The 25,804-nt window shown below is 39.2% G+C and overlaps 1 protein-coding gene and 1 long non-coding RNA gene across 2 annotated transcripts in view; one reads left to right on the forward strand and one right to left on the reverse strand.

Moving 5' to 3' along the window:
• The window catches only part of LOC120099902 (uncharacterized), a 148,485-nt gene that overhangs the window by 84,560 nt on the left and 38,121 nt on the right, over nucleotides 1–25,804 (forward strand). Inside the window, exon 6 of the long non-coding RNA XR_010063124.1 lies at nucleotides 16,133–17,852. This is a non-coding gene — a long non-coding RNA (uncharacterized LOC120099902). The remainder of the gene's footprint in view (nucleotides 1–16,132; nucleotides 17,853–25,804) is intronic.
• On the reverse strand, nucleotides 11,882–12,832 carry Or2ag18 (olfactory receptor family 2 subfamily AG member 18). The gene has a single exon (NM_001000194.1). It carries the CDS (start codon nucleotides 12,830–12,832, stop codon nucleotides 11,882–11,884), a length of 951 nt encoding a protein of 316 aa, NP_001000194.1.

Consider the following 25,804-nt stretch of genomic DNA (forward strand, 5'->3'; position numbering starts at 1 on the left):
TATGACATCAGTCCAGGATCTTCTGGTCTTCATAGTTTCTGGCGAGAAGTCTGGTGTGATTCTGATAGGTCTGCCTTCACATGTCACTTGACCTTTTTCCCTTACTGCTTTCAACATTCTTTCCTTATTTTGTGCATTTGGTGTTTTGACTATTATGTGACGGGAGGTGTTTCTTTTCCGGTCCAATCCATTTTGAGCTCTGTAGGCATCTTGTATGCCCATGGGCATCTCCCTTTCCAGGTTAGGGATGTTTTCTTCCATGATTCTGTTGAAGATATTCACTGGTCCCTTGAGCTGGAAGTCTTCACTCTCCTCTATACCTATTATCCTTAGGTTTGATCCTCTCATTGGGTCCTGGATTTCCTGTATGTTTTGGACCAGTAGCTTTTTCCGCTTTACATTATCTTTGACAGTTGAGTCAATGATTTCTATGGAATCTTCTGCTCCCGAGATTCTCTCTTCCATCTCTTGAATTCTGTTGGTGAGGCTTGTATCTACAGCTCCTTGTCTCTTCTTTTGGTTTTCTATATCCAGGGTTGTTTCCATGTGTTCTTTCTTGATTGCTTCTATTTCCATTCTCAATTCCTTCAACTGTTTGATTGTGTTTTCCTGGAATTCTTTCAGGGATTTTTGCGATTCCTCTCTGTAGGCTTCTACTTGTTTATTAATGTTTTCCTGTGTTTCCCTAAGTGTGTTCATGTCTTTCTTGAAGTCCTCCAGCATCATGATCAGATATGATTTTGAAAGTAGATCTTGCTTTTCTGGTGTGTTTGGATATTCCATGTTTGTTTTGGTGGGAGAATTAGGCTCCGATGATGGCATGTAGTCTTGGTTTCTGTTGCTTGGGTTCCTGCGCTTGCCTCTCGCCACCAGATTATCTCTAGTGTTACTTTGTTCTGCTATTTCTGACAGTGGCTAGACTGTCCTATAAGCCTGCGCGTCAGGAGTGCTGTAGACCTGTTTTCCTCTCTTTCAGTCAGTTATGGGGACAGAGTGTTCTGCTTTCGGGCGTGTAGTTTTTCCTCTCTACAGGTCCTCAGCTGTTCCTGTGGGCCTGTGTCTTGAGTTCACCAGGCAGCCCCCCCGCAGCAGACAAGTTGGTCCTACCTGTGGTCCAGAGGCTCAAGTTTGCTCGCGGGGTGCTGCCCAAGGGCTCTCTGCAGCGGCAGCAACCAGGAAGACCTGTGCCGCCCCTTCCGGGAGCTTCAGTGCACCAGGGTTCCAGATGGCCTTTGGTGTTTTCCTCTGGCGTCTGAGATGTATGTACAGAGAGCAGTCTCTTCTGGTTTCCCAGGCGTGTCCGCCTCTCTGAAGGTTCAGCTCTCCCTCCCACGGGATTTGGGTGCAGAGAACTGTTTATCCGGTCTGTTTCCTTCAGGTTCCGGCGGTGTCTCAGGCAGGGGTCCTGCTGCTCCTGGGCCCTCCCCCACGGGAGCCCAGAGGCCTTATACAGTTTCCTCTTGGGCCAGAGATGTGGGCAGGGGTGGGCAGTGTTGGTGGTCTCTTCCGCTCTGCAGCCTCAGGAGTGCCCACCTGACCAGGCGGTTGGGTCTCTCTCTCACGGGGTCTGGGAGCAGAGAGCTGCTGCGGGCCCGGGATCCGCGGGCGTGGGACCTCCGGCAAACACAGGACGTGCCTGGTCCTAGATGAACTCTGCCTCTGTGTGTCCCGATCTCACCAGGCAGCTCTCTTGCAGCAGACAAGCTGGTCCTACCTGTGGTCCCGAGGCTCAAGCTTGCTCGCGGGGCGCTGCCCAAGGGCTCTCCGCGGCGGCAGCAACCAGGAAGACCCGCGCCGCCCCCTCCGGGAGCCTCAGTGCACCAGGGCTCCAGATGGCCCCCGGTGTTCTCCTCCGGCGTCCGAGATGTATGCACAGAGAGCAGTCTCCTCTGGTCTCCCAGGCCCGCCCGCCTGTCCGAAGGTTCAGCTCTCCCTCCCACGGGATCTGGGTGCAGAGAACTGTCCATCCGGTCTGCCTCCCTCAGGTTCCGGCGGTGTCCCAGGCAGGGGTCCTGCCGCTCCTGCCCCCCCCCCCCACAGGAGCCCAGAGGCCCCACACAGTTTCCTCTTGGGCCAGGGATGTGGGCAGGGGTGGGCAGCGTTGGCAGTCTCCTCCGCTCCGCAGCCCCAGGAGTGCCCACCTGATCAGGCGGCGAGGTGTCTTTCCCACAGGGTCTGGGAGTAGAGAGCTGCTGCGGGCCCGGGATCCGCGGGCGTGGGACCTCCCTAGATCATTTTCTATATTCTGTAAGTCCACATTTTTTATAGTTAATCTATTGGATGAATGCAAGATTGTCCACCATAATTACCTATTTTAAAGCTTCACATTTTCCATGAGCCTAAAAATATGTTTGCCATCTAAATAGAAAATTAAGTTTGAGAAAATATCGGGGGTTTACAGTTAAACCTTTAGGGTCAATTTGAACATTTTTAAAAACATTATTGTACAAAGTGTGTATGCAAAGGCACAGAAATAAAATATTTCTGCACTTCATATAAAAACAGTTCTGCTTATGCTTAGGTGATATGGTAAAATCCCACAAAGTAGTAAGTATCCTGTGCTGAAATCTGTCCAAACAATTCCATCATAATCCAGTCATTGATCCTAATATTCACCTTTCTCCCTTAAGTAAAGGACATTCACACTAGATAGAAGAGAACAGGGATAGGAAAGCTTCCTTTTTTGGGAAGCTGATATCGTAGTATGGAATTAAAAACCATGGAGGAACTAGTATGGGGAAGCTTCTAAGATTGAAAAGAGCCTTGCTGTACAGCATGGAATAGGACAGATGAAGCCAACTCAGAGTATGAAGTTAAAGAGAATGTGAAAATGAATCACCTTGGCATATTTATGTTAATATTTCAAGTCTTCATTGTCTTGTCTTGGTGCCATCACTATTTGAGAATTAATAGATATGAGTATGTGTAACAAGTATCTCATTAAATCAGGTAAAACTTGGGGGCATTCATCTATCTTACAGGTATTATCAGAAACCAGGAACATCTACAGGGTCTAAAGGTCTATGCTGAGGTTCCTTCCAGGAAGGTATTGTTCAAGCCTAGACTATGACATGGAATCAATTGGTCCTAATGATACTCTTTTCATGTTCAAAAAACAAAAGTAGATAGACTGACAAAGTCACGGATTTAAAGCACTAGAAAGGCTGAGAAATGACAGTTTTACAACTTAACTACTGCTATGGACTCTTTCTTGACTCAAAATACTTAAAAGCTACACAGATGTCTTTAAAGGAGATAAAATTCCTTACCTTGGGTGGTAGGAATCCTAGCTGCCAGGATCCTGGCTTCACATTGGATTGTTTTTCAACTGAGGATATTTCATCACAAACATGGAGGAGAGATGTGGTTCCTTCAAAAGTTTGGGATTTAAGTTTTCCTACATTGGTACAGTATATTATAAACCCATCTTGTCAGGTGTAAAGGATGCGTTATTAACTCCTTTCATCTGCAAACATCTCTGGAAATGAACATGGCGTCAGCCAAGCAGCTAACAAATTTTGGTTAGTGTCAAATGCAGCAACAAAATGTCTCTCCTGTTCTCACACCTGAGCAGAATTATTAGAAACAGTCAACTGAAATAACTTACATGGAGTGAGCCAGATGCTGTAGCTTCCTATTAGTCTTCAGACTGTTCTTGTGTATCACACTGAGGTTACCATGTTTCTGCTGTCAATATCAAAGTCGTGGTTAGGAAAGTAGGAAAGTTAATCAAAAGCTCAAAGGTCCCTGTGTAGTGCTATTGAATATCCCTGGGGCCTGTTCTCTATTCCCAAGAACCTCTCTCTTCATCATTCTATGGATATTTTTAGATGGACTTATATCTTATCTCAAATGACCTCCTTGAAAATGTTTGTCTCTGAAAAAAATTAATGAGTCCTCTTGGGTGTGCTTTCTGGCTTTCCTTTCCTGAAGTCTTCTGTCACTAAATGAGCTTTGAGGCTCTAGGTTTCTCTTCCCCTTGGATGTAGGATCTAGTTTCCTTTCCCTCCAATCTGATGAGATTAAGGACACCCTTGAACACCACGACCTCACCAGACTTTGCAAAGTATTTATGTAGTTCCAAATGAAAAAAATGTGACTGTAGAGAACTACAAGTTTCCTTTTTGATCATCCTTCTATTCCCGAACCTAATGTTCTCTTCTCAATATTTGTGGAATGCTGCTTTTCATATATTGCTTCAATTCAGCATGGCTTCTCTAGGTAGTTGTAGTTATGGGATATTTGCATTGTCTTCTAGTAGTCTAGCACAATTTCTGTATGGGTTCATGTCTTGGTGCCATGAGTGATGGCCAAAGAAAGGGTTACATTTTCTTTTTATTAAGCATGAAAATAGAAAGAAATCCATTCAATATCAGAGTTATAGAAAGTCAATATTAATGAAAATCAATTAAGTGCTTTCAGAGACAAAATATCCACTATATAAACACATATAGATGACAATAGCCTGTCATTGACAGTAATAGGACAATGGAGATATGTCTTAGAAATGCTTAGAAAATGAAACTGCATGTCTAAGGAGTGAGTAATGATAGGAATTATGTAGATTCAGTATGTCCATATAATTTTCTCCAAAAGCATGTTTAAATCATCAATCCTACTGATGTGTGACCCCTATAGGATATAATGACCATTCTGGCAAGACATGCCCACTCAGGCAATAAATAAGCAATGTCTTTAGAGTAACCAAACATTTTCTAGTTGGATTTAAAACCCATATAACAAGTTAAAATCAGTCTCTGTTCCTAATATCATAGCCAAGAACCTGTGGCTAGATAGATCACAATTCCTAGGGTAAAACTTACTATACTGTACTATAAATGAGCAGAGTATTAAACCAACTTCCAGTGAATTATCATTATACTCTGATGAGTTTCTCATCAGAGAAGGCTTTATTTGTAGTTGATGACAACACACAGACTAAAAATGGTCAAGGGACAAAATGTAAGGGAATACAGTGTGGTCATTTCTAAAGGAATCACTTACCTTCTTCCAAGGCTCTGGGATCATTATGGAAGAAAGTATAGAAAGATTATTAGAACCAGAAGTAGATCTCCACAAGGAAATAGTGTTTCCTGGAATCAGTAGGGAAGTTGTACATGTGGGTTTGCAGCAGCTGAGGTAGCATATACAGGACTTGGTCAAGATCAAGACAGACAAAATCTAAGCATTGGGAGGGGAGTTAGGTATGAAGCTCCAGTGCTAGCTAGATACCTATTGGTAATTTATGACTGCTGGGAAATATAGAGTCAGTTTTCATTAAAGGTGTAGCCTTTAGTGGGTTGACCATAATCCATGGGAAGGCCACACATTAAGAGCTTGTCGGAAATACCAACTGTATTTGATGGGTTTTGAGGGGGAGAAGAAGGGATGGATCTGGGAGTAATAGAGAGAGGGAGAATACATGATATTGTTCATAATTATTAAAGAACTCACTAAAAATTAAAGAACTAACAAAAATGAGAAAGATAAAACATTTTAATTGTTAAAATTTTTTCATTTAAAATTTTATGAATGTATTCAATAAAATGTATGTCCTCAATTTCCTTCCTCCAGCTCCTCATGGTTTCACCAATATACCATGTTCTCTTATTTATAACCATTTAAAACCAATTAGTGCTATCCCTATGTACATGAGTATGTGGTTTTCCAACGGAAATGAGGACCTTACCAGTTTCCACGTCTTCAAAGAAAAATGATTGTCTTACCCTTATAAGTTATCAAGTGGCAAGAAACTTCTTAGTGAGAGGTAAGAACTTGAGAACTCCTTGCCTTTCTAGGCTTGAATTTTGGGTGAATTGGGATTTTGCAATTTTGTGCAAGTAACTATAGTTTCTGAAAGTTCATGAGTACATGCTGTATTGTGTCCAGAGTACTGCATTTCACATCCCACTTCCTATTCATTGGCTCTTACATTCTTTTATTCTTCTTATCCATAATTTTCCCCGAGTATTGTTATTGAGGTTAATAAAGAGGTTCCATTTAGAACTGAGCACTCATTATCACATTTTTCCAGTCCTTTCACCACTTATTACTTTCTTCATTGACTTCTGCCTACTGTGAAAAGAAACTTCTGTGACCAAAGCTGAGGCCAACCCATTTTTATGACTGTAAACACAAATGTTTAGAAGGCAATTTCACAATAAAATTATGTTTTGAAATACTAATACTAAGTTCTACCCTAGGGCTCCTCCCATCTTCAGACATGAACATTAGAGCATGTTTAGAGTATAATGTTTGCATGAATTACAATCTGTGAGTCAGAACTCAAAAATCATAGAATGGTTGGTCACTCACAGTCATATCACTAATGGATCTATTCTGTCTTTCCTCAATGCCAGTATTATGGTATCCATAGTCCAACAGTAGGTAAGATCATTTAAGGTTTTTCTCCATCCTGAACTCTTCTTAATACATTCTATTACTCTCTAGACAGTATTGGAGATAGTTTTTGATCTGTTTGAGATTTTTCTGTGTTCTTCAGTCAATACTATGGTGTCTTCAGCAATACTTTTTATTACATAATTTGTGGTTAGTAACAGAGAGCAATAAAAATGACCTGCATTAATTTGGAGATCTTTGAACCCTACTGACCAATAATTTGTGGGAAGGTATCCTAGGCCTGGCAGTATGATTTTAATGACAATTGTCTTCTAAGAACAACACAACACCACTACCTACCCATTAAAGGTAACTCCATTAGAATTTCTTGTATGAACATGTGTTTTGGAGTGAGCTTATAGCATGATGGGGTTTCATAAGAGTTTTTGAGATTATATTTCATTAACCTAAACACTCTATATTCCCATTCTCCATACTCATCTTGCTTAAAAATCTAATCCCACAAATCTCCCTTCTTTGTTTCAGATGTGTCTACTACCACCTCTAATTATATCTCCAAATTTTTGTTGCAAAATAGTAGGTTTCCATATGTCGTTTTTATAATCTTTCCTTTAGGTTGAACTCCCATTGACTTGTCCATTTCCCTTATCCGTATTTGTCCCTTCCTGTTTAAGCCTGCCCATTATCAATATTCCACTTCTTTATCTTCATCTTCATCTTATCTATGATGGTTTTCTACTCTATCTTAAAGAATTTCCACAATGGACATTTTTAGGATACATAGATTTTACTTGTGCACCAAGTTAAACACCCAAAACAAACATTTGAAGCTTAGGTTTCCCCTTGTATGTAAGAATAGCCTGTGCTTGTTTTCTTGGTTTGAGTTACTCCCACATAACATTTCGATACCATTTATCTACATATTTCAATTTTTCTTTTCATTGAGTAATTCTATTGTGCATATGTATTACATATTCTGTATCCATTTGTATGTTGACAGATATCAGGACTGATATCATTTACTAGCTGTTATTAATAAAATGGCAATGAACATGGGTTCCAAATCTGTCTGTTGTAGGTCATAGAGCCTTTTGGGACTATGCCCAGGCATGATAGAACTGTATCATATGTTAGTTCTATTTAGATATTTTTGAGAAATCTCCCAGACTGATTTCTAAGTAGTGTACTAGTTTACATTCCCATCAAAAGTGTATAAGAGTTCCATTTGTATTCCTGATGATGACCATTCTGAGTAGGGTGAGATGGAATCATACAATAGTTATTGGCTGCATTTTCTAAGTCATTTAAAATGATGAACACTTTTTATGTGTTTATTAAACTTTTGTATTTTTTTAAAAAATATCTTAAAACAATTTCTTAAAGTGTGGTTTCCTCATACTCAACTCCATCTCTTCAGCTCTACTCAGATGTTTCCCCTTTCCTAATAACCTAACTTTGTGTGCCTTTTATTAACCCTTCAAGAATGATTTATACTTCCCAAATAATTTTAGATGTTTGATATTTCACTGTAGTGTGGTTGACTTATCAGATACTATATATTCTTAAAGAGAGTCTCTTCATCCTAGTAGCTAACCACTTACTTCACTGGAGCTTTGGGTGCTGAAATCCTCTCCCATGTTGGGATTGAATCATTTTGGGGCTTGTACTGGCCTTTTCTGAGTTCAGATGTGGAACTTCCCTGTTGTGAACAGCATATAGTGTTTTCTTGTAGTTATATTCCACTATTGGCTCTTACAATCTTTATTCTCATTCTCCACAGTAATCCCTGAGCCCTGTGAGAGATTGTGTGATATAGATGCTACCCTCCAAGGTGATGATTCTGCAGCCTCTTATTCTCGGCACCTTGTCCAGTTGTGGTTCTTTGTGTTAATCACCATCTATGGCAAACAAATGCTTCTCAGATGAGGACAGATAGATGCATTAATTCATTGGTCAAATGTCATTAATAGTCAGCTTAATATCATTTAGCAGCATTGTAGAAGTACTAGTTGTTTTCTTAGGGTCCATGACATGTTGAGGTTCTTGGTCTTATAATGATGCCAGATATAGATTTTATCTTGTGCATTTCTTCATTTGATAATTTTTCTGTTCAGATTTATAGCTCATTTTTAATTAATAATTTTACTTATTTACATTCCAAATGTTGCTTGCCCTCAAAAGAACTCCCTTCAGAGTTCTTTACCCCATCACACTACCCCTTCACATTTAAAAGGGTATCCCTTCTCCTCCAAGCACCCCTTTTATCTAAGGCATTAAGTCTCTACAATATTAAGTACATACTCTCTCACTGAGGCCGGACAAGGCAGTCCTCTGCTGCATATGTGCCAGGGAGCTTTGGCCAGCACATGTGTGCTCTTTGATTGGTGGCTTAGACTCTGGGTACCCCCACAGGTCTGGAATAGATGACACTGTTGGTTTTCTATTAGAGTTGCCTTCTTCTTCAGGTCCTTTCACCCTTCCCCTAACTCTTCCATAGAGGTTACCAATGGTTGGGCAAAAGTATCTGCATCTGTCTCAAACAGCTCTTTGTAGACTCTCTCAGAGGACAGCCATGTAAGGCTCTTGTTTGCATGCACAGAACACCATCAGTAATAGTGTCAGGGTTTGGTAGCTGCCCATGGGATAGATCCCAAGTTGGATTGGTCACTGGAGGGCCTTTCCTTCAGATTCTGCTCCAAATTTGTCTCTGCATTTCTTTTAGACAGGAACAATTGTGGGTCAAAATTTAAAGATAGTTTGGTGATCCCATCCCTTCATTGGGTCTCTGTCTGTCTACTGGAGTTAATCTCTACAGGTTCCATCCCTGGGCATTTTGGCTCAGATTATCTCTCTTAAGTCCTAAAAGCCCCAGTGTCTGGGACTTTGTAGCCTTTCCTCCCACCCTAACCCCATTCATTTTCATTTATTCTCCTGAACCCATACCTGATCCTGCATTCATTTCCCATCTCCATTCCCTCTCCATTCAGGTCCTTCCATACCTCTACCTCCTGTGATTATTTTGTTCCTCCTCTGAAGTGAGATTGAAGCATTCACACTTGGGGCTTCCTTCTTGTTAAACTTCTTATAGTTTGTGGGTTGTATCGTGGATATTCTGAACTTCTTGGCTGATATTCCTATATCCATGAGTACATACCATACATTTCTCTTTGGGTCAGGGTTACCTTATTCAGGATGAAATTTCCTAGTTTCATCCATTTGCCTGCCAAATTGATGATGTTCTCATTTTTAATATATGAATAGTATTCCTTTGTATAAATGAACTACATTTTCTGCATCCATTCTTCAGTTCAGGGACGTCTGGGTTGCTTCCAATTTCTGGCTATTGTAAATAAGGCTGCTATGAATGTAGTGGAGCTCATGTCCTTTTTGTATGGTGAAGCATTGTTTGCGTATATGCTCAGGAACGATAACGGAGTGCTCATCTTTCTCTACATCCTTGCTGTTACTTGAGTTTTTGATCTTAGCCATTTTGATTTATGTAAAATGGAATCTCAAGACCATTTTGATTTGCATTTCCATGATGACTTCAGGATTTTGCATATTTCTTTAGGTGCTTTTCATCCAATAAAGATTCTTCTGCGAAGAATTCTTTTTATCATCGTACCACACCTTTTAGTTTAGTTATCTGTTTTCTTTGGAGTTTACCTACTTGAGTTCTTTATATATTGTGGATATTAGCCTTCTATCAGATGTAGTGTTAGTGAAGAACTTTTCTCAATCCTTAGGTTGCTGTTTTGTCCTACTGATGGTATCCTTTGCCTTACAGAGGCTTTGAGAGAGGTTCTATATTAGTAACTTAACATTACACATGAAAGCTCTAGAACAAAAAGAAGCCAACATATATGAGAGAAGTAGAAGTCAAAAATCAGGGCTGAAATTAGCCAATTAGGAACAAAGAAAAAATATAAAGAATCTAGAAAACCAAGAACTAGTTTTTGAAGAAAGCCACATGATAAATAATTCTTTAGCCAAACTAACTAAAAGACACTGAGGCAGTATCCAAATTAACAAAATCAGAAACAAAAAAGACAAATAACTTAAACTTAGGAAATGAAAAAAAATCACATCTTACTACAGGAGCCTATATTTGACATAACTGGAAAATCTAGATGAAATGGATGATTTTCTAGAGAGATACCATGTACCAAATGTTAATTAGGATCTGTTAAACTATCTAAACAGTCCCATAACCCCTGAAGAAATAGGAGTAGTCATTAAAAATCTTCCAACCTCCTCTGTAAAAAACAAGAAAAAGCCCAGGGCCAAATGGTGTTAGTGCAGAATTCTATCCGACCTTCAAAGAAGAGCTAATTCCAATAACCCCCAAACTATTCTATAAAATAGAAATAGAAGGAACTAATTTATTCTATGAAGACTCTGAAAACTAGATTACACAAAGACTCAAGAAAGAAATAGAACTTCAAGCCATGTTTACCTATGCCAGTATTTGTTGTCATTTGTACCCTTAATGATGGCTATTCTGATTTAGGTGTTAAATGATAAAAATTCCATAAAATTGTGCTTACGATAAAAGTATCATAAGGTATTTTCACATAGGTACACATTACATAATGTTCTTATCAGATAGACATAGACCTATTGAAATTATTAATGTATCTCAAGACGTGCTTGGAAAAAATAGAAAAGGCCAATTTTGTTCCATCTGTATGCTTGTCATATTCACAGTATAGAAGCATAAATATTCACTTAAATTTCCATCACTGAAGTATCAGAAGAAAATAGAAAGGAGGAAGAAAATGATGAGAAAGAAGAGGAATGAAAGAGGAGAACAGGATGAAATGGAGAGAGGAGCATGCACACAAATACAGAGAGCCAAGATATCTGTCAGAACATCCACAAAAGCTGTTTCTTAGAAAGACATTAAAAGTTAAACATAGTCAACTTCTATCAACTGGGCTTTAGATAAAACTATAAAAATTAATTTTACCAAGATTAGTTACTTTAAAATTTGTGAAAAGTTCAAGAATCTTTTCTTTCTTTTTTTTCCATCTTTATTAACTTGGGTATTTCTTATTTACATTTCAATTGTTATTCCCTTTCCCAGTTTCCGGGGCAACATCCCTCTAACCCCTCCCCTTCTATATGGCTGTTCCCCTCCCCATCCTCCCCCCATTACCACTCTCCCCCCAACAATCACGTTCATTGGGGGTTCATTTTCTAACTGGTATCGCTTAAAAGTATTTTAGGGTAATGTCAAGGTGGTGATATATTTGGAAACTCTTAATTAAGCAGTTACTTTGGAAAATGAAGGGCTAGCCTTTTAAAAGTATAAAAAGTAATTTTAAACACTGTAAATTATATCCTATGAGTACCGCATGAAGAATAGTGTCAAAGAGCTTTTAACATGCATAATCAAGTTCTAACTCTCTAATCAAACAATATATTTTTAATGTCTTACTTTATAAGTAGAATTTCATTTATAGTAGAAATCATATAATTTTGAGGAGAAACAAGGTTAGAAAGGACCTACTAGAACAACTTAGAATGTACAGTGTTCTGGCAATAGGCGTCCTCCCAGGAGTCTCTTCAAAGCCCCAGTCACCTCCCTATTCCTCAGGCTGTAGATGAGTGGGTTCAGAGCTGGGGTGACAATTGTGTAGAAAACAGAGAAGATATTGTCTTGTTTGGGGGTGTGAAAGGAACTGGGTAGGACATACATGAAAGAAGCTCCCCCATACCACATTCCAACCACAGTTAGGTGTGAGGAGCAAGTGACAAGAGCTTTCTTTCTGCCTTCATGTGAATTCATGTGGAGCACAGTGAGAAGAATTAGTGTATAAGAAGAAAGAATGGCAGCAAGAGGGAGAAGTAGGAAGATCACACCCATCACATAAACCATGAGCTCATATGTGGAGGTGTCTGCACAGGCCAGCTTCAGCAATGGAGGGATCTCACAGAACAGGTGTTTGATCTTCCTCGATTTGCAGAAAGGGTATTGCATGGTGTAGATGGTATATCCTACTGCACTCAGAGATGCCAAGGCCCATGATATGAACACCCCAAGCCAGCAGATCCTAGGCTTCATGAAGATCATGTAGTTCAGAGGGTGACAAATGGCCACATACCTATCATAGGCCATGAAGGCCAGAAGAAGGTCTTCTGCACCACCCAGTGTCAGTTCCAGGAACATCTGAAGGGCACAGCCTCCAAATGAGATGGTGTTGTCTTTAAGCAGGAAATCAATAACTGCCTTGGGAGTGATAACTGATGTGAGGAGGAGATCCATAAGAGAGAGCTGCCAGAGCAGAAGATACATGGGCACATGGAGCTGGGGATCCATGGTGATGACCAGGAGGAGTAGGCCATTGCTGATCATAGCCAACATGTACAGGGCTGTGAATGTGGCACAGAGCAGTTCAGGGGAGCCACTGTCATCCAGAATCCCAACCAAGATGAAGCCACTTCCCAAGGTAGAATTCCAAAGCTCCATTCTGTGAAACTTTCTTATCTTCCTAGGAAGAGATTGCTCACTGAAGTTTTGCCAGTATCAACCCTAGTTTTATACCATCAGATACCTGCCATGACTTAAGTAATACTATGTTCTTTCCCACAGATAAATAAGTTTCCAAATTTCTTGTTTTCAATTCTTTCTTGATAGTTGACCCATCTAATGTGAACGTCTGCTTATAATTGTGGATAGCTAAACATTAGTAAGCCACTTCCTGGAAATAGTACTCGTATTCTACCTGAAGAAGAATCTTTTAAGAAAGGTTAACTACTTCTCTGTTAAGGGAAAAGCAATACTCTGTCATGCATCAAATTTAGGATAAGTGTTTGACTAATGCCCTAGATATCTCATTTAATTTCCTGCAGGGACATTATTCAAGTATGACTTTCTGACAGGTACAGAGGCATGATTTCAATAAATTACTTCCAGTCCTTTTGCTCAGTTCATATATCTTTGTTGTTATTATTTGTACTTTTTTTGACAAGGTCTTTTTATGTAGGATGACCAAAATCTATGAACCCTTTGACACAACCTCTTAAATGATGGAATTTTACAAATGTACCAAATTGTCCAGCTTATTTTATATATTTAATGAGTCCAAATTAACATAAGCAAATCCCATTTGAATAGCACAAGTTTTTCATATTCGTGACCTCTGTTGCACAGCCCTACATTCTCTGAGATCCTGAGGAAGATTTTATCTGATACTGGGCAGTATTGTATTGGAGAAAGTGTTGATTTTAGAGTTAAAACTTTAGAATTAATGTGATCATATCTGTTTTAAACAGATTGCTATACATTGTGTGCCAGGGAAGAAACAGAAAAATAACATTAAAAGAATGATGCTGTGTCTGGGAGAAGAGATGAGAAAGCCACTGAAGAATAAATTTTCTGTATTGTAATTAACCTCAGCAATCCTATTCAAATACAACCCTTGGCCCTGATGTTTGCTCCCTCTGTAACAAGTGGAGAACATTTGCACTAGATAGAAGGGAGCAGGGATTCAGAGGAAGAGCTCCTTTTCTTGAAGGCTGTTACTTTTGCATAGTACCAAAATCATGGAGGAGCCAATGTCAGCAAGAATCTAAGATTAACGAGAGTCTGTGTTATATAACACCAAAATGTACAGATGAAGCTAACTCAACATACAGCTTAAGATGTGAAAGTGAGGCATCCTTGTACAAATTATTCAGCCATGTCATGTATAGTAATGCTTCATTAGTCTCCAGTGGTTTCTCTTGGTGTCATTAGTACCTTAACAGTTGAAATATGTGAGAATGTGAAATGAGTATCATAGTTCAGTTGGTTGTTTGAGGGCACTCATCATCTATCTGGTGGGTATTATGAGAAACAGGAATATATATATAGGGTCAAAAGTTATGTTTTGAGATTCCAACAAGGAAGAAGGCACATAGACCTAGGCAATGCTCGTAATTTTCAAAATATTAAAGACAGAGAGACTGAAAGGGACATGTATTCAAAGTACTAAGGATCCTGATTGGCATAGTAATTTAAGTTTTTATGGTTTGTTCTATATTGATTTTGTCTCAAAATGCATAAAAGGGGGTTATATATTTTGTTTAAACTACAAATTCCTTACCTTGGGAACTCAAAAGCTTAAGTATCTAACCACTCCAGATTCTCTTGGGGCTTCTTAATGATCGATGATGCTGCATCACAGATGGAGAATATAGACACAGGGTTGTTATTTTTTCAATAGTTTTCTACTGAGTTAAACTTTGCTAAGTTGGCAAAGTGTGTTGAGTGTCCTTCCAATGTCAAGTGCTAATAGTATTTCATTTCTTCCTCATATCTACAGTTGTACTCTGAAAATGTCAGTTGGAATAACCAGGTGTAAACAAACATTAGGTAGTGTCCTATGGAGCAAGAAAACAGGTTTTCTGTTCTCACACTTGAGAATCAGTTAAAAAAAAAAACTTCCTCTTGACGAGTTGCAGGGATGGAGCTCCTCCAACTTCATGTAAGTTTCAAACTCTTGAGTCCTGATGCTCAGGTTTGTCTAGTCCTGCTGCCATCTGGAAGCAGAGATCAAAACTTCATGAAGCAAGTAGAAATTCAAAAAGAGGCTCAAAAGTTCCTGCTGTCTCCATCTAAATGTTCCTAAAGGCAGTTGCAAGCCAGGGCCTTGACTAAGAGCAAGCTGATTTGTTTTCAGGTTCTAAGGCCTCCTCTCTGCTTTATCCTATGCATATCTACAGAGGGACTTGTATCCCAACTGAAATGGAAATGTTGGGTCTAGAAAATAGTGAGTTAATGAATTCTCTTGGGTATGTTTCTGAGCTTGCTTCTCCTGAGGACTTCAGTCAATAATGAGCTCTGAAGTCCTAAGTGTTTTTCTCTTTCATACAATATCTTAATTCCTTATGTTTCCAAATCTGAGGTTATAGACATGTAACAAAGGCACCACAGCCCAAATATCTTATATTTTTCTTTAATGTAAAGAAATAGTAACAGTGGAGTAGCTCAGGTTCCTAGCAAGTCTAGCACTGTGGCCTTAACCAAAAAGTGGGTTTTCCAGATTCTTGTGGTGGGCTGGTGTTTCTTATGTTTATAGCTCTTGTAGGCCAGACTATTCTCTCTTTCCTAAGGCTGATCCTTATACAGTCTATACATGGAAGACCTTCTCTCCTTTGACCTCTGGAAACCCAGAATATTTTCTGTTTTTAGTCATGTCCTTATGCCATAGATGATGGTTGAAGAGAGCTTAATTTTCTAAAGATTAGGCAGGAAGTAAAAAAAAGCATACAGTACTAGAGTTGTAGAGAGTTTACATTAATTCAAATATTTGAAATTGTCCCAGAAATCAAAGGCAGCTTACCAATTATACAAATACACTTTTCTGACAGTAATGGAACAAGAAAGAAATGTCTTTTAAAATGTAGATGAAACAAAAGTATACAGTTATACTATCTGTGTAGAGCTGAACTCTTAATAATCACAAGAGGAAGTTCAAATGAGTATTTACCTCCAAATATACCCAATAAAATAATTTCATCAAGAAGAACGGTGATGCCTAGAGGATATGTAATACATGGGAAATCATGCTGAGCTTTAAAGAAGTATCTAAAAAGTGTGTTATCAAATTTAATTCTAGAACCTAAAAATGTTCTTGTTTTTAAAAGACAAAAATTTCAGTAAAATGACACCATTTTGTTAATTTTTTTTCATTTTGTGACAAAATTGTTGTCATGTAGAATGAATGATGTAAGCAAGAGTATTCAGACTCGTTCATTAAACCTATACTCCAATGTTTGTGCCTAGTGACCTGGTCTTCATGGAGGAGGCCCTATGTGAAGAGCTTAAGGATGAGTAGCAGATGATGAGAAGGTGTTACAAGGAGAAGGAGATGCAAGCCAAATTGAGAATGAAGAACTCGGTTCCCAGGAATACAAAATGAAGAAGAAGCAGTTTCTGGAGATGCTGCATAGCAGAAGTGAGACAGAGCCATGATTTACAGAACCAAGGCTACTGAAGCTGACTTCTGCAGAGAAGTTCTGGTTCTGGTGTTGGAAACATTTCATACTTGGGATGTGAAGATCTTGCAACTTGAATTTCAAAAGGACAAGAGGCAGGGAAAATTAAGCCTGTGTTGGAAAATGTGTGAAGAAAGGATAGCTAAAGCTTAACTTATCTGGTAACTTATGTGGAGCCAGAAATATAGACAGTGAAAACTGTTCAAATATTGTCATCCAGAGTTACATAATAAACTGATTCAATCTGATGGTCACTGCATGTGACTTATATGAGAACTTATCTTCACTTCTAATGCATGAAAAAATAATCAAAGCAATTCTGAAAGAAAACATACAATTTGAGGCTTAGAATTTCAGAGGGCTAGAGTCCAAGATCATTATAGTACTCTCTTAGAGTTTCTATTTGTGAAGAAACACCATGGTCACAGCAACACTTACAAAGAAAAACATTTCATTAGAATTGTTTTACAGTTCTGAGATTTATCCTGTGATCTTTGTGGCAGGAAACATGGTGGCACAAAGGCAGACAGGGTGTTGGAGAATTCTACATTTGGATCAGCAGGCAGGAGGAAGCAAGAATGAGAGTGAACCATGGCTTGAGCTACTGGAACTTCTAAACCCATGCCCAGTGACACACTTCTTCCAATAAAGCCATACATACTCCAACAAGGCCATATGTCTGTATCCTTTCAAATAATGCCACAATGACCCTGTGGGATTTTCATTCAAACTACTTCATATAGGAAGCATGGCAACAGGTAGGACTTGTAGCTGAGAGCTTACATCTAGAGATACAACCATGAAAAGAGAAACAGACAGACAGATGGATGGACATATGGACAGATACTAATGGACTAATAGATGGACAAAACCTTTCCAACAATGCCACATGTGTTAATTCATCATAACCTCAGAGAACCAAATAACGCTATTAAATATGGGCTACAGAGCTAAACAAATACTGCTCATCTGAGGAATCTCAAATGGCTGAGCAGCACTTAAAGAAATGTTCAACATCCTTAGTCAACAGGGAAATGCAAATTAAAAGAACCCTGAGATTCTACCTCACACCAATCAGAATGGCTAAAATAAAAAATGCAGGTGACAGCAGATGCTGGCAAGGATGCAGAGAAAGAACACTCTTCTATTAGTGCTAAGACTGCAAGCTGGTACAATCACTTTGGAAATTAATCTGGCTGTTCTTCAGAAAAATGGAAATAGTTCTTCCTGAACACCCAGCTATTGTTATATACCCAAAAGATGCTCCAACATATAACAAGACCACATGCTCCACTCTGGTCATAGCAGCCTTATCTATAATAGTCAGAAGTTGGAAACCACCCAGATGTCCATCAACAGAAGAATGTATACAGAAATTGTGTACATTTACACAGTGGATTATTACTCAGCCATTAAAAACAACGACTTTATGAAGTTCTCAGACAAATGGAAGGAACTAGAAAATATCATCCTGAGTGAGGTAACTCAGACACCAAAGAAAACATAAGGTATGTACTCACTGATAGATTTTAGCCCAAAAGCTCAGAATACTGAAAATTTAATCCACAAAACATATATATCTTAACAACAAGGAAGATCAAAATGTGCATGCTTTAATCATACATAGAACAGGGAACAAAATAATCACAGGAGGTAGAGTGTAGGCATTGGAGGGAGGGAGAGAAGAGGGGTGGAGGAGGACAGGAACAGGTATTAGAAGGAAGAGGAGAGACATATGGAGGATCAGGAAATTGAATAGAAACATGTAGCAGAGTGGGATGGGGACCTGGCGTGCCTACTAGCAAGTCCCAGACTCCTAGAAAGTGAGAAACTCCCAGGAGCCAATGGTGATGACTTTAGCCAAAATTCCCAACAAAGGGAAGATAAAACTAGTAGAGACCACCTCCTATAAATAGACATGGCCCCCAGTTGAGGGATGGGGCCACCACCTATTCAAAATTTTCAACCCAGAAATGCTCTTGTCCAAAAGAGAGAGGCACTTGTTGACAGGAGCCTGGTGCGACTGTTCTTTGAGAGGTTCTACCAGCACCCGAACAATACAGATGCAGATACTTATAATCAACCATTGGATTGATCACAGAGATCCCAACTGAAGAAAGAGCTAGCAGAAAGACTGAAGGAGCTTAAGGGGATTGCAACCCCATAAATACAACAATATCAACCAACTGGATAACCAAGAGCTCCAAGGGACTAAACCACCAACCAAATAGTATACTTGGAGGGAACCAGGACTCCAGATACATTTGTAGCAGAACATGGCCTTATCTGATGACAATGGGAGGTAAGGGAGGCTTGATGCCTTAGTGTATGGGGATGCTTGAGGGGTGAGTTGAGAGTGGGTGAAGGAACACCCTCATAGAGGTAAAATGGATAGGGTGGGGGACAGGATAGGAGGTTGGTGGAGGCATAACTGAGATGGGTTATATCATTTGAAAGGTAAATGAATAAAGTGGTTAATAAAAGTAAAATAATTAAAACCCTTAAAGTGTTCTAATAGCCACTTAAACAAAAGAAAACAAAAACCACCACCAACCACCAATAATAATAAAAGCACCAATCACCACATGAGGAATAGAGGTGCAAGATCATGTGCAAGCATAATACATAATCATCTCTTTTCTGCTAGATTCGGGTCAAGTGTCTTATTTTCCAAAACTATTTGGTGGTATGTGCTGACTAGATATTTCCTTCAAATACCTTATCTTACATTCTTTTTTCCCCACTTTTTTTAAAATTAAAGATATTTATTTATTTACATTTCAAATGTTATTCCCTTTCCAAGTTTCCTGTCCACAGACCCCCATCCTTTCACCTTCCCCCATTCTGGTATCTCCCCCAATTCACACCCCCCTTACCACTCCAGACATTCCCCTGCATGGAGGGGTCCAACCTCGGCAGAACCAAGGACCTCGGTTTCTTCTAGTGCCCCATCAAGGCTATTCTCTGCTAAATATGTGGTTGGAGCCCTGGGTGAGTCCATATATATTCTTTTGTTAGTGGTTTAATCCCTAGACGTTCGAGTTGGTTGGTATTGTTTTCCTTATGGGGTTGGAAGCCCCTTAAACTCTTTCAATTCATTCTCTAATTCCCCCAAAGGGGGTCCTGTCCTCAGTTCAGTGATTTGCTGCTAGCATTGACCTCTGTATTGGGCATGCTCTGGATGTGTCTCTCAGGAGAGATCTATATCTGGTCTCTTTCAGCATGCACTTTTTAGCTTCATCAGTCTTACCTAGTTTTGATGGCTGTATATATAGGAACCACATGTGGGGCAGGCTCTGATTGGCCATTAATTCAGTTCCTGCCCTAAACCTTGCCTCCCTATCCCCTCCTATGGTCATTTTTCCCCTTTTAAGAAGGATTGGGAGCATACGCATTTTGGTCATTCTTCTTCTTGAGCCTCCTGTGGTCTGTGGATTGCATCTTGAGTAATTCAAGCTTTTGGGATAATATCCACTTATCAGTGAATGCATACTAGGTGTGTTTTTCTGTGATTGGGTTACCTCACTCAGGATGATATTTTCTAGATCATTCCATTTGCCTATGAATTTCACGAAGTCATTGTTTTTGATAGCTGAGTAGTACTCCATTGTGTAGATGTACCACATTTTCTGTATCCATTCCTCTGTTGAAGGGCATCTGGGTTCTTTCCAGCTTCTGGCTATTATAAATAAGGCTGCTATGAATATAGTGGAACATGTGTCTTTGTTGTATGTTGGAGCATCTTTTGGGTATATTCCCAGGAGAGGTATAGCTTGGTCCTTAGGGAGTGGAATGTTCAATTTCCTGAGGAACCTCCAGACTGATTTCCAGAGTGCTTGTACCAGTTTGCAAACCCACCGACAATGGAGGACTATTCCACTTTCTCCACATTCTCAACAGCTTTTGCTGTTACCTGAGTTTTTTTTTTTATCTTAGCCATTCTGACTGGTATGAGGTGGAATCTCAGAGTTGTTTTGATTTGCATTTCCCTGATGACTAAGGATGTTGTACACTTCTTAAGTGCTTTTTGGTCATTTGATAATTTTCAGCTGAGAATGTTTGTTTTGTACCCCATTTCCTAATCGTGTTTTTGGCTCTCTGAAGGCTAACTTCTAGAGTCCTTTTTATATTTTGGATATTAGCCCTCTATCAGATGTAGGATTGGTACCCCAATCTGTGGGTTGCAGTTTTGTCCCAATGACAGTGTCATTTGCCTTACAGAAACTTTGCTGCTTTCTGAGATCTCATTTCTAGATTCTTATTCTTAGAGCATAAGCCATTGGTGTTTTGTTCAGGACATTTTCCCCAGTGCCCATGTGTTCGAGATTCTTCCCCACTTTTTTCCTATTAGTTTGAGTGTATTTGGTTTGATGTGGCGGTCCTTGATCCACTTGAACTTAAGCTTTGTACAGGATGATTAGAATGGATTGATTTGCATTCTTCTACATACTGACCTCCAGTTGAATCAGCACCATTTGTTGAAAATGCTATCTTTCTTCCATTGGATGGTTTTAGTAACTTTGTCAGAGGTCAAGTGACCATATGAGTGTGGCTTCATTTCTGGGTCTTCAATTCTATTCCACTGGTCTATCTGTCTCTGTACCAATACCATGCAGTTTTTAATCACTATTGCTCTGTAATACTGCTTGAGTTCAGGGATAGTGATTCCCCCAAAAGTTCTTTATTGTTGAATATACTTTTTGCTCTCCTGGGTTGTTTTGTTTTTCCACATAAATTTGCAAATCGCTCTTTCTATCTCCATAAAGAATTGAGTAGGAATTTTGATGAGGATTGCATTGAATCTGTAGATTGCTTTTGGCAAAATGACCATTTTTATTATATTAATCCTGTCAATCCGTGAGCATAGATTTTTCCATCTTTTCAGATCTTTTTCAATTTCTTTCCTCAGAGACTTGAAGTACTTTTCATACAGATCTATCACTTGATTCATTCAAAAAAGCCAAGCTATTTTATATTATTTGAGACTATTGGAAGGGTGGTATTTCCCTAATTTCTTTCTCAGCATGTTTATCCTTTGAGTAGAAGAAGGCTACTCACTTGTTTGAGTTAATTTTATACCCAGAAACTTTGCTGAAGTTGTTTTGAAGGTTAAGTAGTTCTCTGGTGGAACTTTTGGGGTCACTTAAGTATACTACCATATCATATGCAAATAGTTATATTTTTATTTGATCCATTCAAATTCGTATCCGTTTGTACTCCTTTTGTTGTCTGATTGCTCCAGCTAGGACTTTGAGTACTATATTGAATAAGTCAGGAAAGAGTGGGTAGCCTTGTCTAGTCCCTGATTTTAGTTGGAATGCTTCAAGTTTCTCTCCATTTAGCTTGATGTTAGCTACTGGTTTGCTGTATATTGCTTTTACTTTGTTTAGATATTGGCCTTGAGTTCCTGATCTTTGCAGAACTTTTATCATGAAGGGGTGTGGAATTTGTCAAATGCTTTCTCAGCATCTAATAAAATGATCACATGGTTCTTATCTTTGAGTTTGTATATATAGTGGATTACATTGGTGGATTTTCATATATTAAACCCTTTATCCCTGGGATGAAGCCTACTTGATCTTGACAGATGATCATTTTGATGTGTTTTTGGATTCCGTTTGCAAGAATTTTATTGAGTATTTTTGCATCAATATTCTTAAGGGAAATAGGTCTGAAGTTCTCATTCTTTGTTGGGTCTTTGTGTGCTTTAGGTATAAGAGTAATTGTGGCTTCACAGAAGGAATTTGGTAGTGTTCTGTCTGTTTCTATTTTGTGGAATAGTTTGGACAGTATTGTTATGATGCTTTCTATGGAGGTCTGAGAGAATTCTGTACTAAACCCATCTTGTCCTGAGCTATTTTTGGTTGGGAGACTTTTAATAACTGCTTCTATTTCTTTATGAGTTATGGGCTTGCTTACATGGTTTATTTGTCCTTATTTAGCTTCATTACCTGCTATCTATCTAGAAAATTGTCCATTTCCTCCAGATTTTCAAGTTTTGTTGAATATAGGTTTTTGTAGTAGGACCTGGTAAATTTTGAATTTCCTCAGATTCTTTTGTTATATCTCCCTTTTCATTTCTGATTTTGTTAATTTGGATGCACTGTCTGTGACCTCTGGTTAGTCTGGCTAAGTGTTTGTCTATCTTGTTGATTTTCTCAAAGAACCAGTTCTTGGGTTTGTTGTTTCTTTGTATAGTCCTTTTCATTTCTACTTGGTTGATTTCAGCTCTGAGTTTGATTATTTCCTGCCTTCCACTCCTCTTGGGTTTATTTATTTCTTTTTGTTCTAGAGCTTTTAGGTGTGCTATCAAGCTGCTAACATATGCTCTCTCCTGTATCTTTCTGCAGGCACTCAGAGCAATGAATTTTCCTTTTACCACTGCTTTCACCCTGTCCCATAAGTTGTTGTATCTTCATTTTCATTAATTATAAGAAGTCTTTAAATTCTTTATTTCTTCCTTGACCAAGTTATCATTGAGTAGAGTGTTGTTCAACTTCCATGTATATGTGTGCTTTCTGTCATTATTGTTGTTATTGAAAATCAGTCTTAGAGCATGGCGATCTGATAGGATGAAGGGGATTATTTCTACCTTCCTGTATCTGTTGAGGCCTGTTTTGTGACCAATTATATGGTCAATCTGGGAGATGCTGAGAAGAAGGTATATCCTTTTGTTTTAGGATGGACTGTTCTATAAATATCTGTTAAATACATTTGGTTCATAACATCTGTTAGTTTTTCTATCTCTTCATTCAGTTTCTTTTTCCATGATCTGTCCATTGATGAGAATAGGGTGTTGAAATCTCCTACTATTTATGTGTGAGGTGCAGTGTGTGTTTTAATTTTTGTAAGGTTTCTTTAATGAATGTAAGTGCCCTTGTATTTGGAGCATAGATATTTAGGATTAAGAGTTCATCTTGGTGGATTTTTCTTTGATGAATATGAAATGTCCTTCCTTATCTTTTTAATGACTTTTTGCTGAAAGTCAATTTTATTTGATATTAGAATGGCAACTCACCTGTTTCTTTGGATCACATGCTTGGGATGTTGTTTTCCAGACATTTACTCTGAGGTAGTGTCTGTCTTTGTCCCTGAGGTGTGTTTCCTGCATGCACCAAAATGCTGGGTCTTCTTTATGTAATCAGTTTGTTAGTCTATGTCTTTTTATTCGGGAATTGATTCCGTAGATGTTGAGAGATATGAAGGAATAGTGATTGTCACTTCCTGTTATTTTCATTGTTAGAGTTGGAATTATGTTTTTGTGTCTCTTTTTCGGTTTCATTGCAAGGAGATTATATTCTTGCTTTCTGTATGGAGTTGGAGTTTTCCATCTATTGTCCTCTGTGTGGCTGGATATGTAGAAACTTAGTGTGTAAATTTGGCTTTGTCATGTAATATCTTGGTTTCTCCATCTATGTTAATTGAGAGTTTTGCTGGATATAGTAGCTTGGGTTGTCATTTGTGTTCTCTTACATTCTGTTTGACATCTCTCCAGGATCTTCTGTCTTTCATAGTCTCTGGTGAGAAGTCTCATGTAATTCTTATAGGTCTGCCCTTATATGTCACTTGACCTTTACCTCTTGTTGCTTTGGATATTCTTCCTTTGTTTTGTGCATTTTGTATTTTAACTATTTTGTGATGGGAGGAATTTCTCTTTTGGTCCAATCTATTTCGAGTTCTGTAGACTTCTTGTATATTTATGGGCATCTCTTTCTTTTGGTTAGGGGAGTTTTCTTCTATAATTTTGTTGAATATACTTACTGGTCCTTTAAGTTGGGAGTCTTCACTCTCTTCTATACCTATTATCCTTAGGATTGATCTTCTCATTTTTTCCTGGATTTCTTGTATGTTTTGGGCTAGGAGCTTTTTCCATTTTATATTATCTTTGATGGTTATGTTGATGTTTTCTATGGTATCTTCTGCCCCTGAGATTCTCTCTTCTATCTCTTGTATTCTTTTGGTGATGTTTGTATCTATGACTCCTTGTCTCTTCCTTAGGTTATCTATCTCCAGGGTTCTCTCCCTTTGTGCCTTCTTTATTATTTATATTTCCACTTTTAAATCCTGGATGTTTCTGTTCAATTCCTTTACCTGTTTGGGTGTGTTTTCCTGTAATTTTTTCAGGAATTTTTGTGTTCCCTCTTTAAGGGCTTCTACTTGTTTACTTGTGTTGTCCTGCATTTCTTTAAGGGAGGTTTTTTAAATGTCTTTCGTAAAGTCCTCCATCATTATCATAAAATGTGATTTTAAATCTAAATCTTGCTATTCTGGTGTTTTTGGATATCCATTATTTTCTTTGTTAGGAGAATTAGGCTCTGATGATGCTGAGTAGTCTTGGTTTGTTGCTTAGATTCCTTTGTTTGCCTCTAGCTTTTGGGTTGTCTCTGGTGTTTGCTTGTCTTGCTGTTTCTGAGAGTGACTTGTCCCTCCTGTAGGCCTCTTTGTCAGCTCTGCTGTAGAACTATTTTCCTGTTTTCTTTCAGCCTTTTCTGAGAACAGGTGCTCTGATTTCAGGTGTGTAGGTGTTCCTGGTGACTGTCTTTCAGCTCTAAGCTTGGGCAGGAATCAGAAGTGTCCTGCCCTTGATTGCTCCTAGGTCCTTGTACCCAGGGGGCACAGTTTGTACTAGGCAGTTCCCTCTTGGGTCAGGAATGTGACCAAAGTAGTCTCCTCTAATTTCTCAGGAGTGTCCACTCTTCTGAGCATTTACCTCTCTCCCCAATGGAATTTGGGTGCAGGGAGCTGTTTGGTCGGTTCAGTTCAGTTCTGGGCTCAGACCAGAACCTCAGATACCAGTGGCTGACTGTTCCTATATTCCTATGTCCAGAGGCACTGTGCAGTTTCCCCTTGGACTAGGGATGTGGTAAGATGTGTGCAGAAGTGGTAGTTTGCCCTGTGGTCTCAGGATGTCTGCACTTCTGGGTGTTCAACTCTCTTTCCCACGGGATTTATTTGCAGGGAACTGTGGGATGGTATCAGTTCACTTCCAGGCAAAGCCAGAAACAGGAAGTGCCCTGCCCCAGAGGACTTCTGCCTCTGTGTGTCCTGAATCCACCATGCAGGTCACTTGGAGCAGAAAAGTGGGTCTTACCTCTGTTATCGGTGTGTAGTCACTCCTGGTTACTGTCTTTCAGCTCTAGGCGCAGGCAGGAATCAGAAGGATCCTGTACCTGATTGCTCTTATGTCCTTGCCCAGGGGACACAGTTAGCAGTATGCGATTCCCACTTGGGTGTGAAATGTGTGCATAAGGTAATCTCTCATTTCTTAGGAATGTCCACTTCTGAGGGTCCAGCTTTCTCCCCCATGGTATTTGGGTACAGGGAGCTGTTGACTGGATCAGTTCTGTCCTGGGTGCAGACCAGAACTGAAGGTACTAGTGGATAACTGTTCCTATATTCCTGTGTCCAGAGGCACTCTGGAGTTTCCCTTGGACCTGGAATGTGGGCAGAGGTGTGCAGA

This window comes from Rattus norvegicus, chromosome 1 (genome assembly GCF_036323735.1).
Source record: "Rattus norvegicus strain BN/NHsdMcwi chromosome 1, GRCr8, whole genome shotgun sequence".
NCBI classification, from domain to species: domain Eukaryota; kingdom Metazoa; phylum Chordata; class Mammalia; order Rodentia; family Muridae; genus Rattus; species Rattus norvegicus.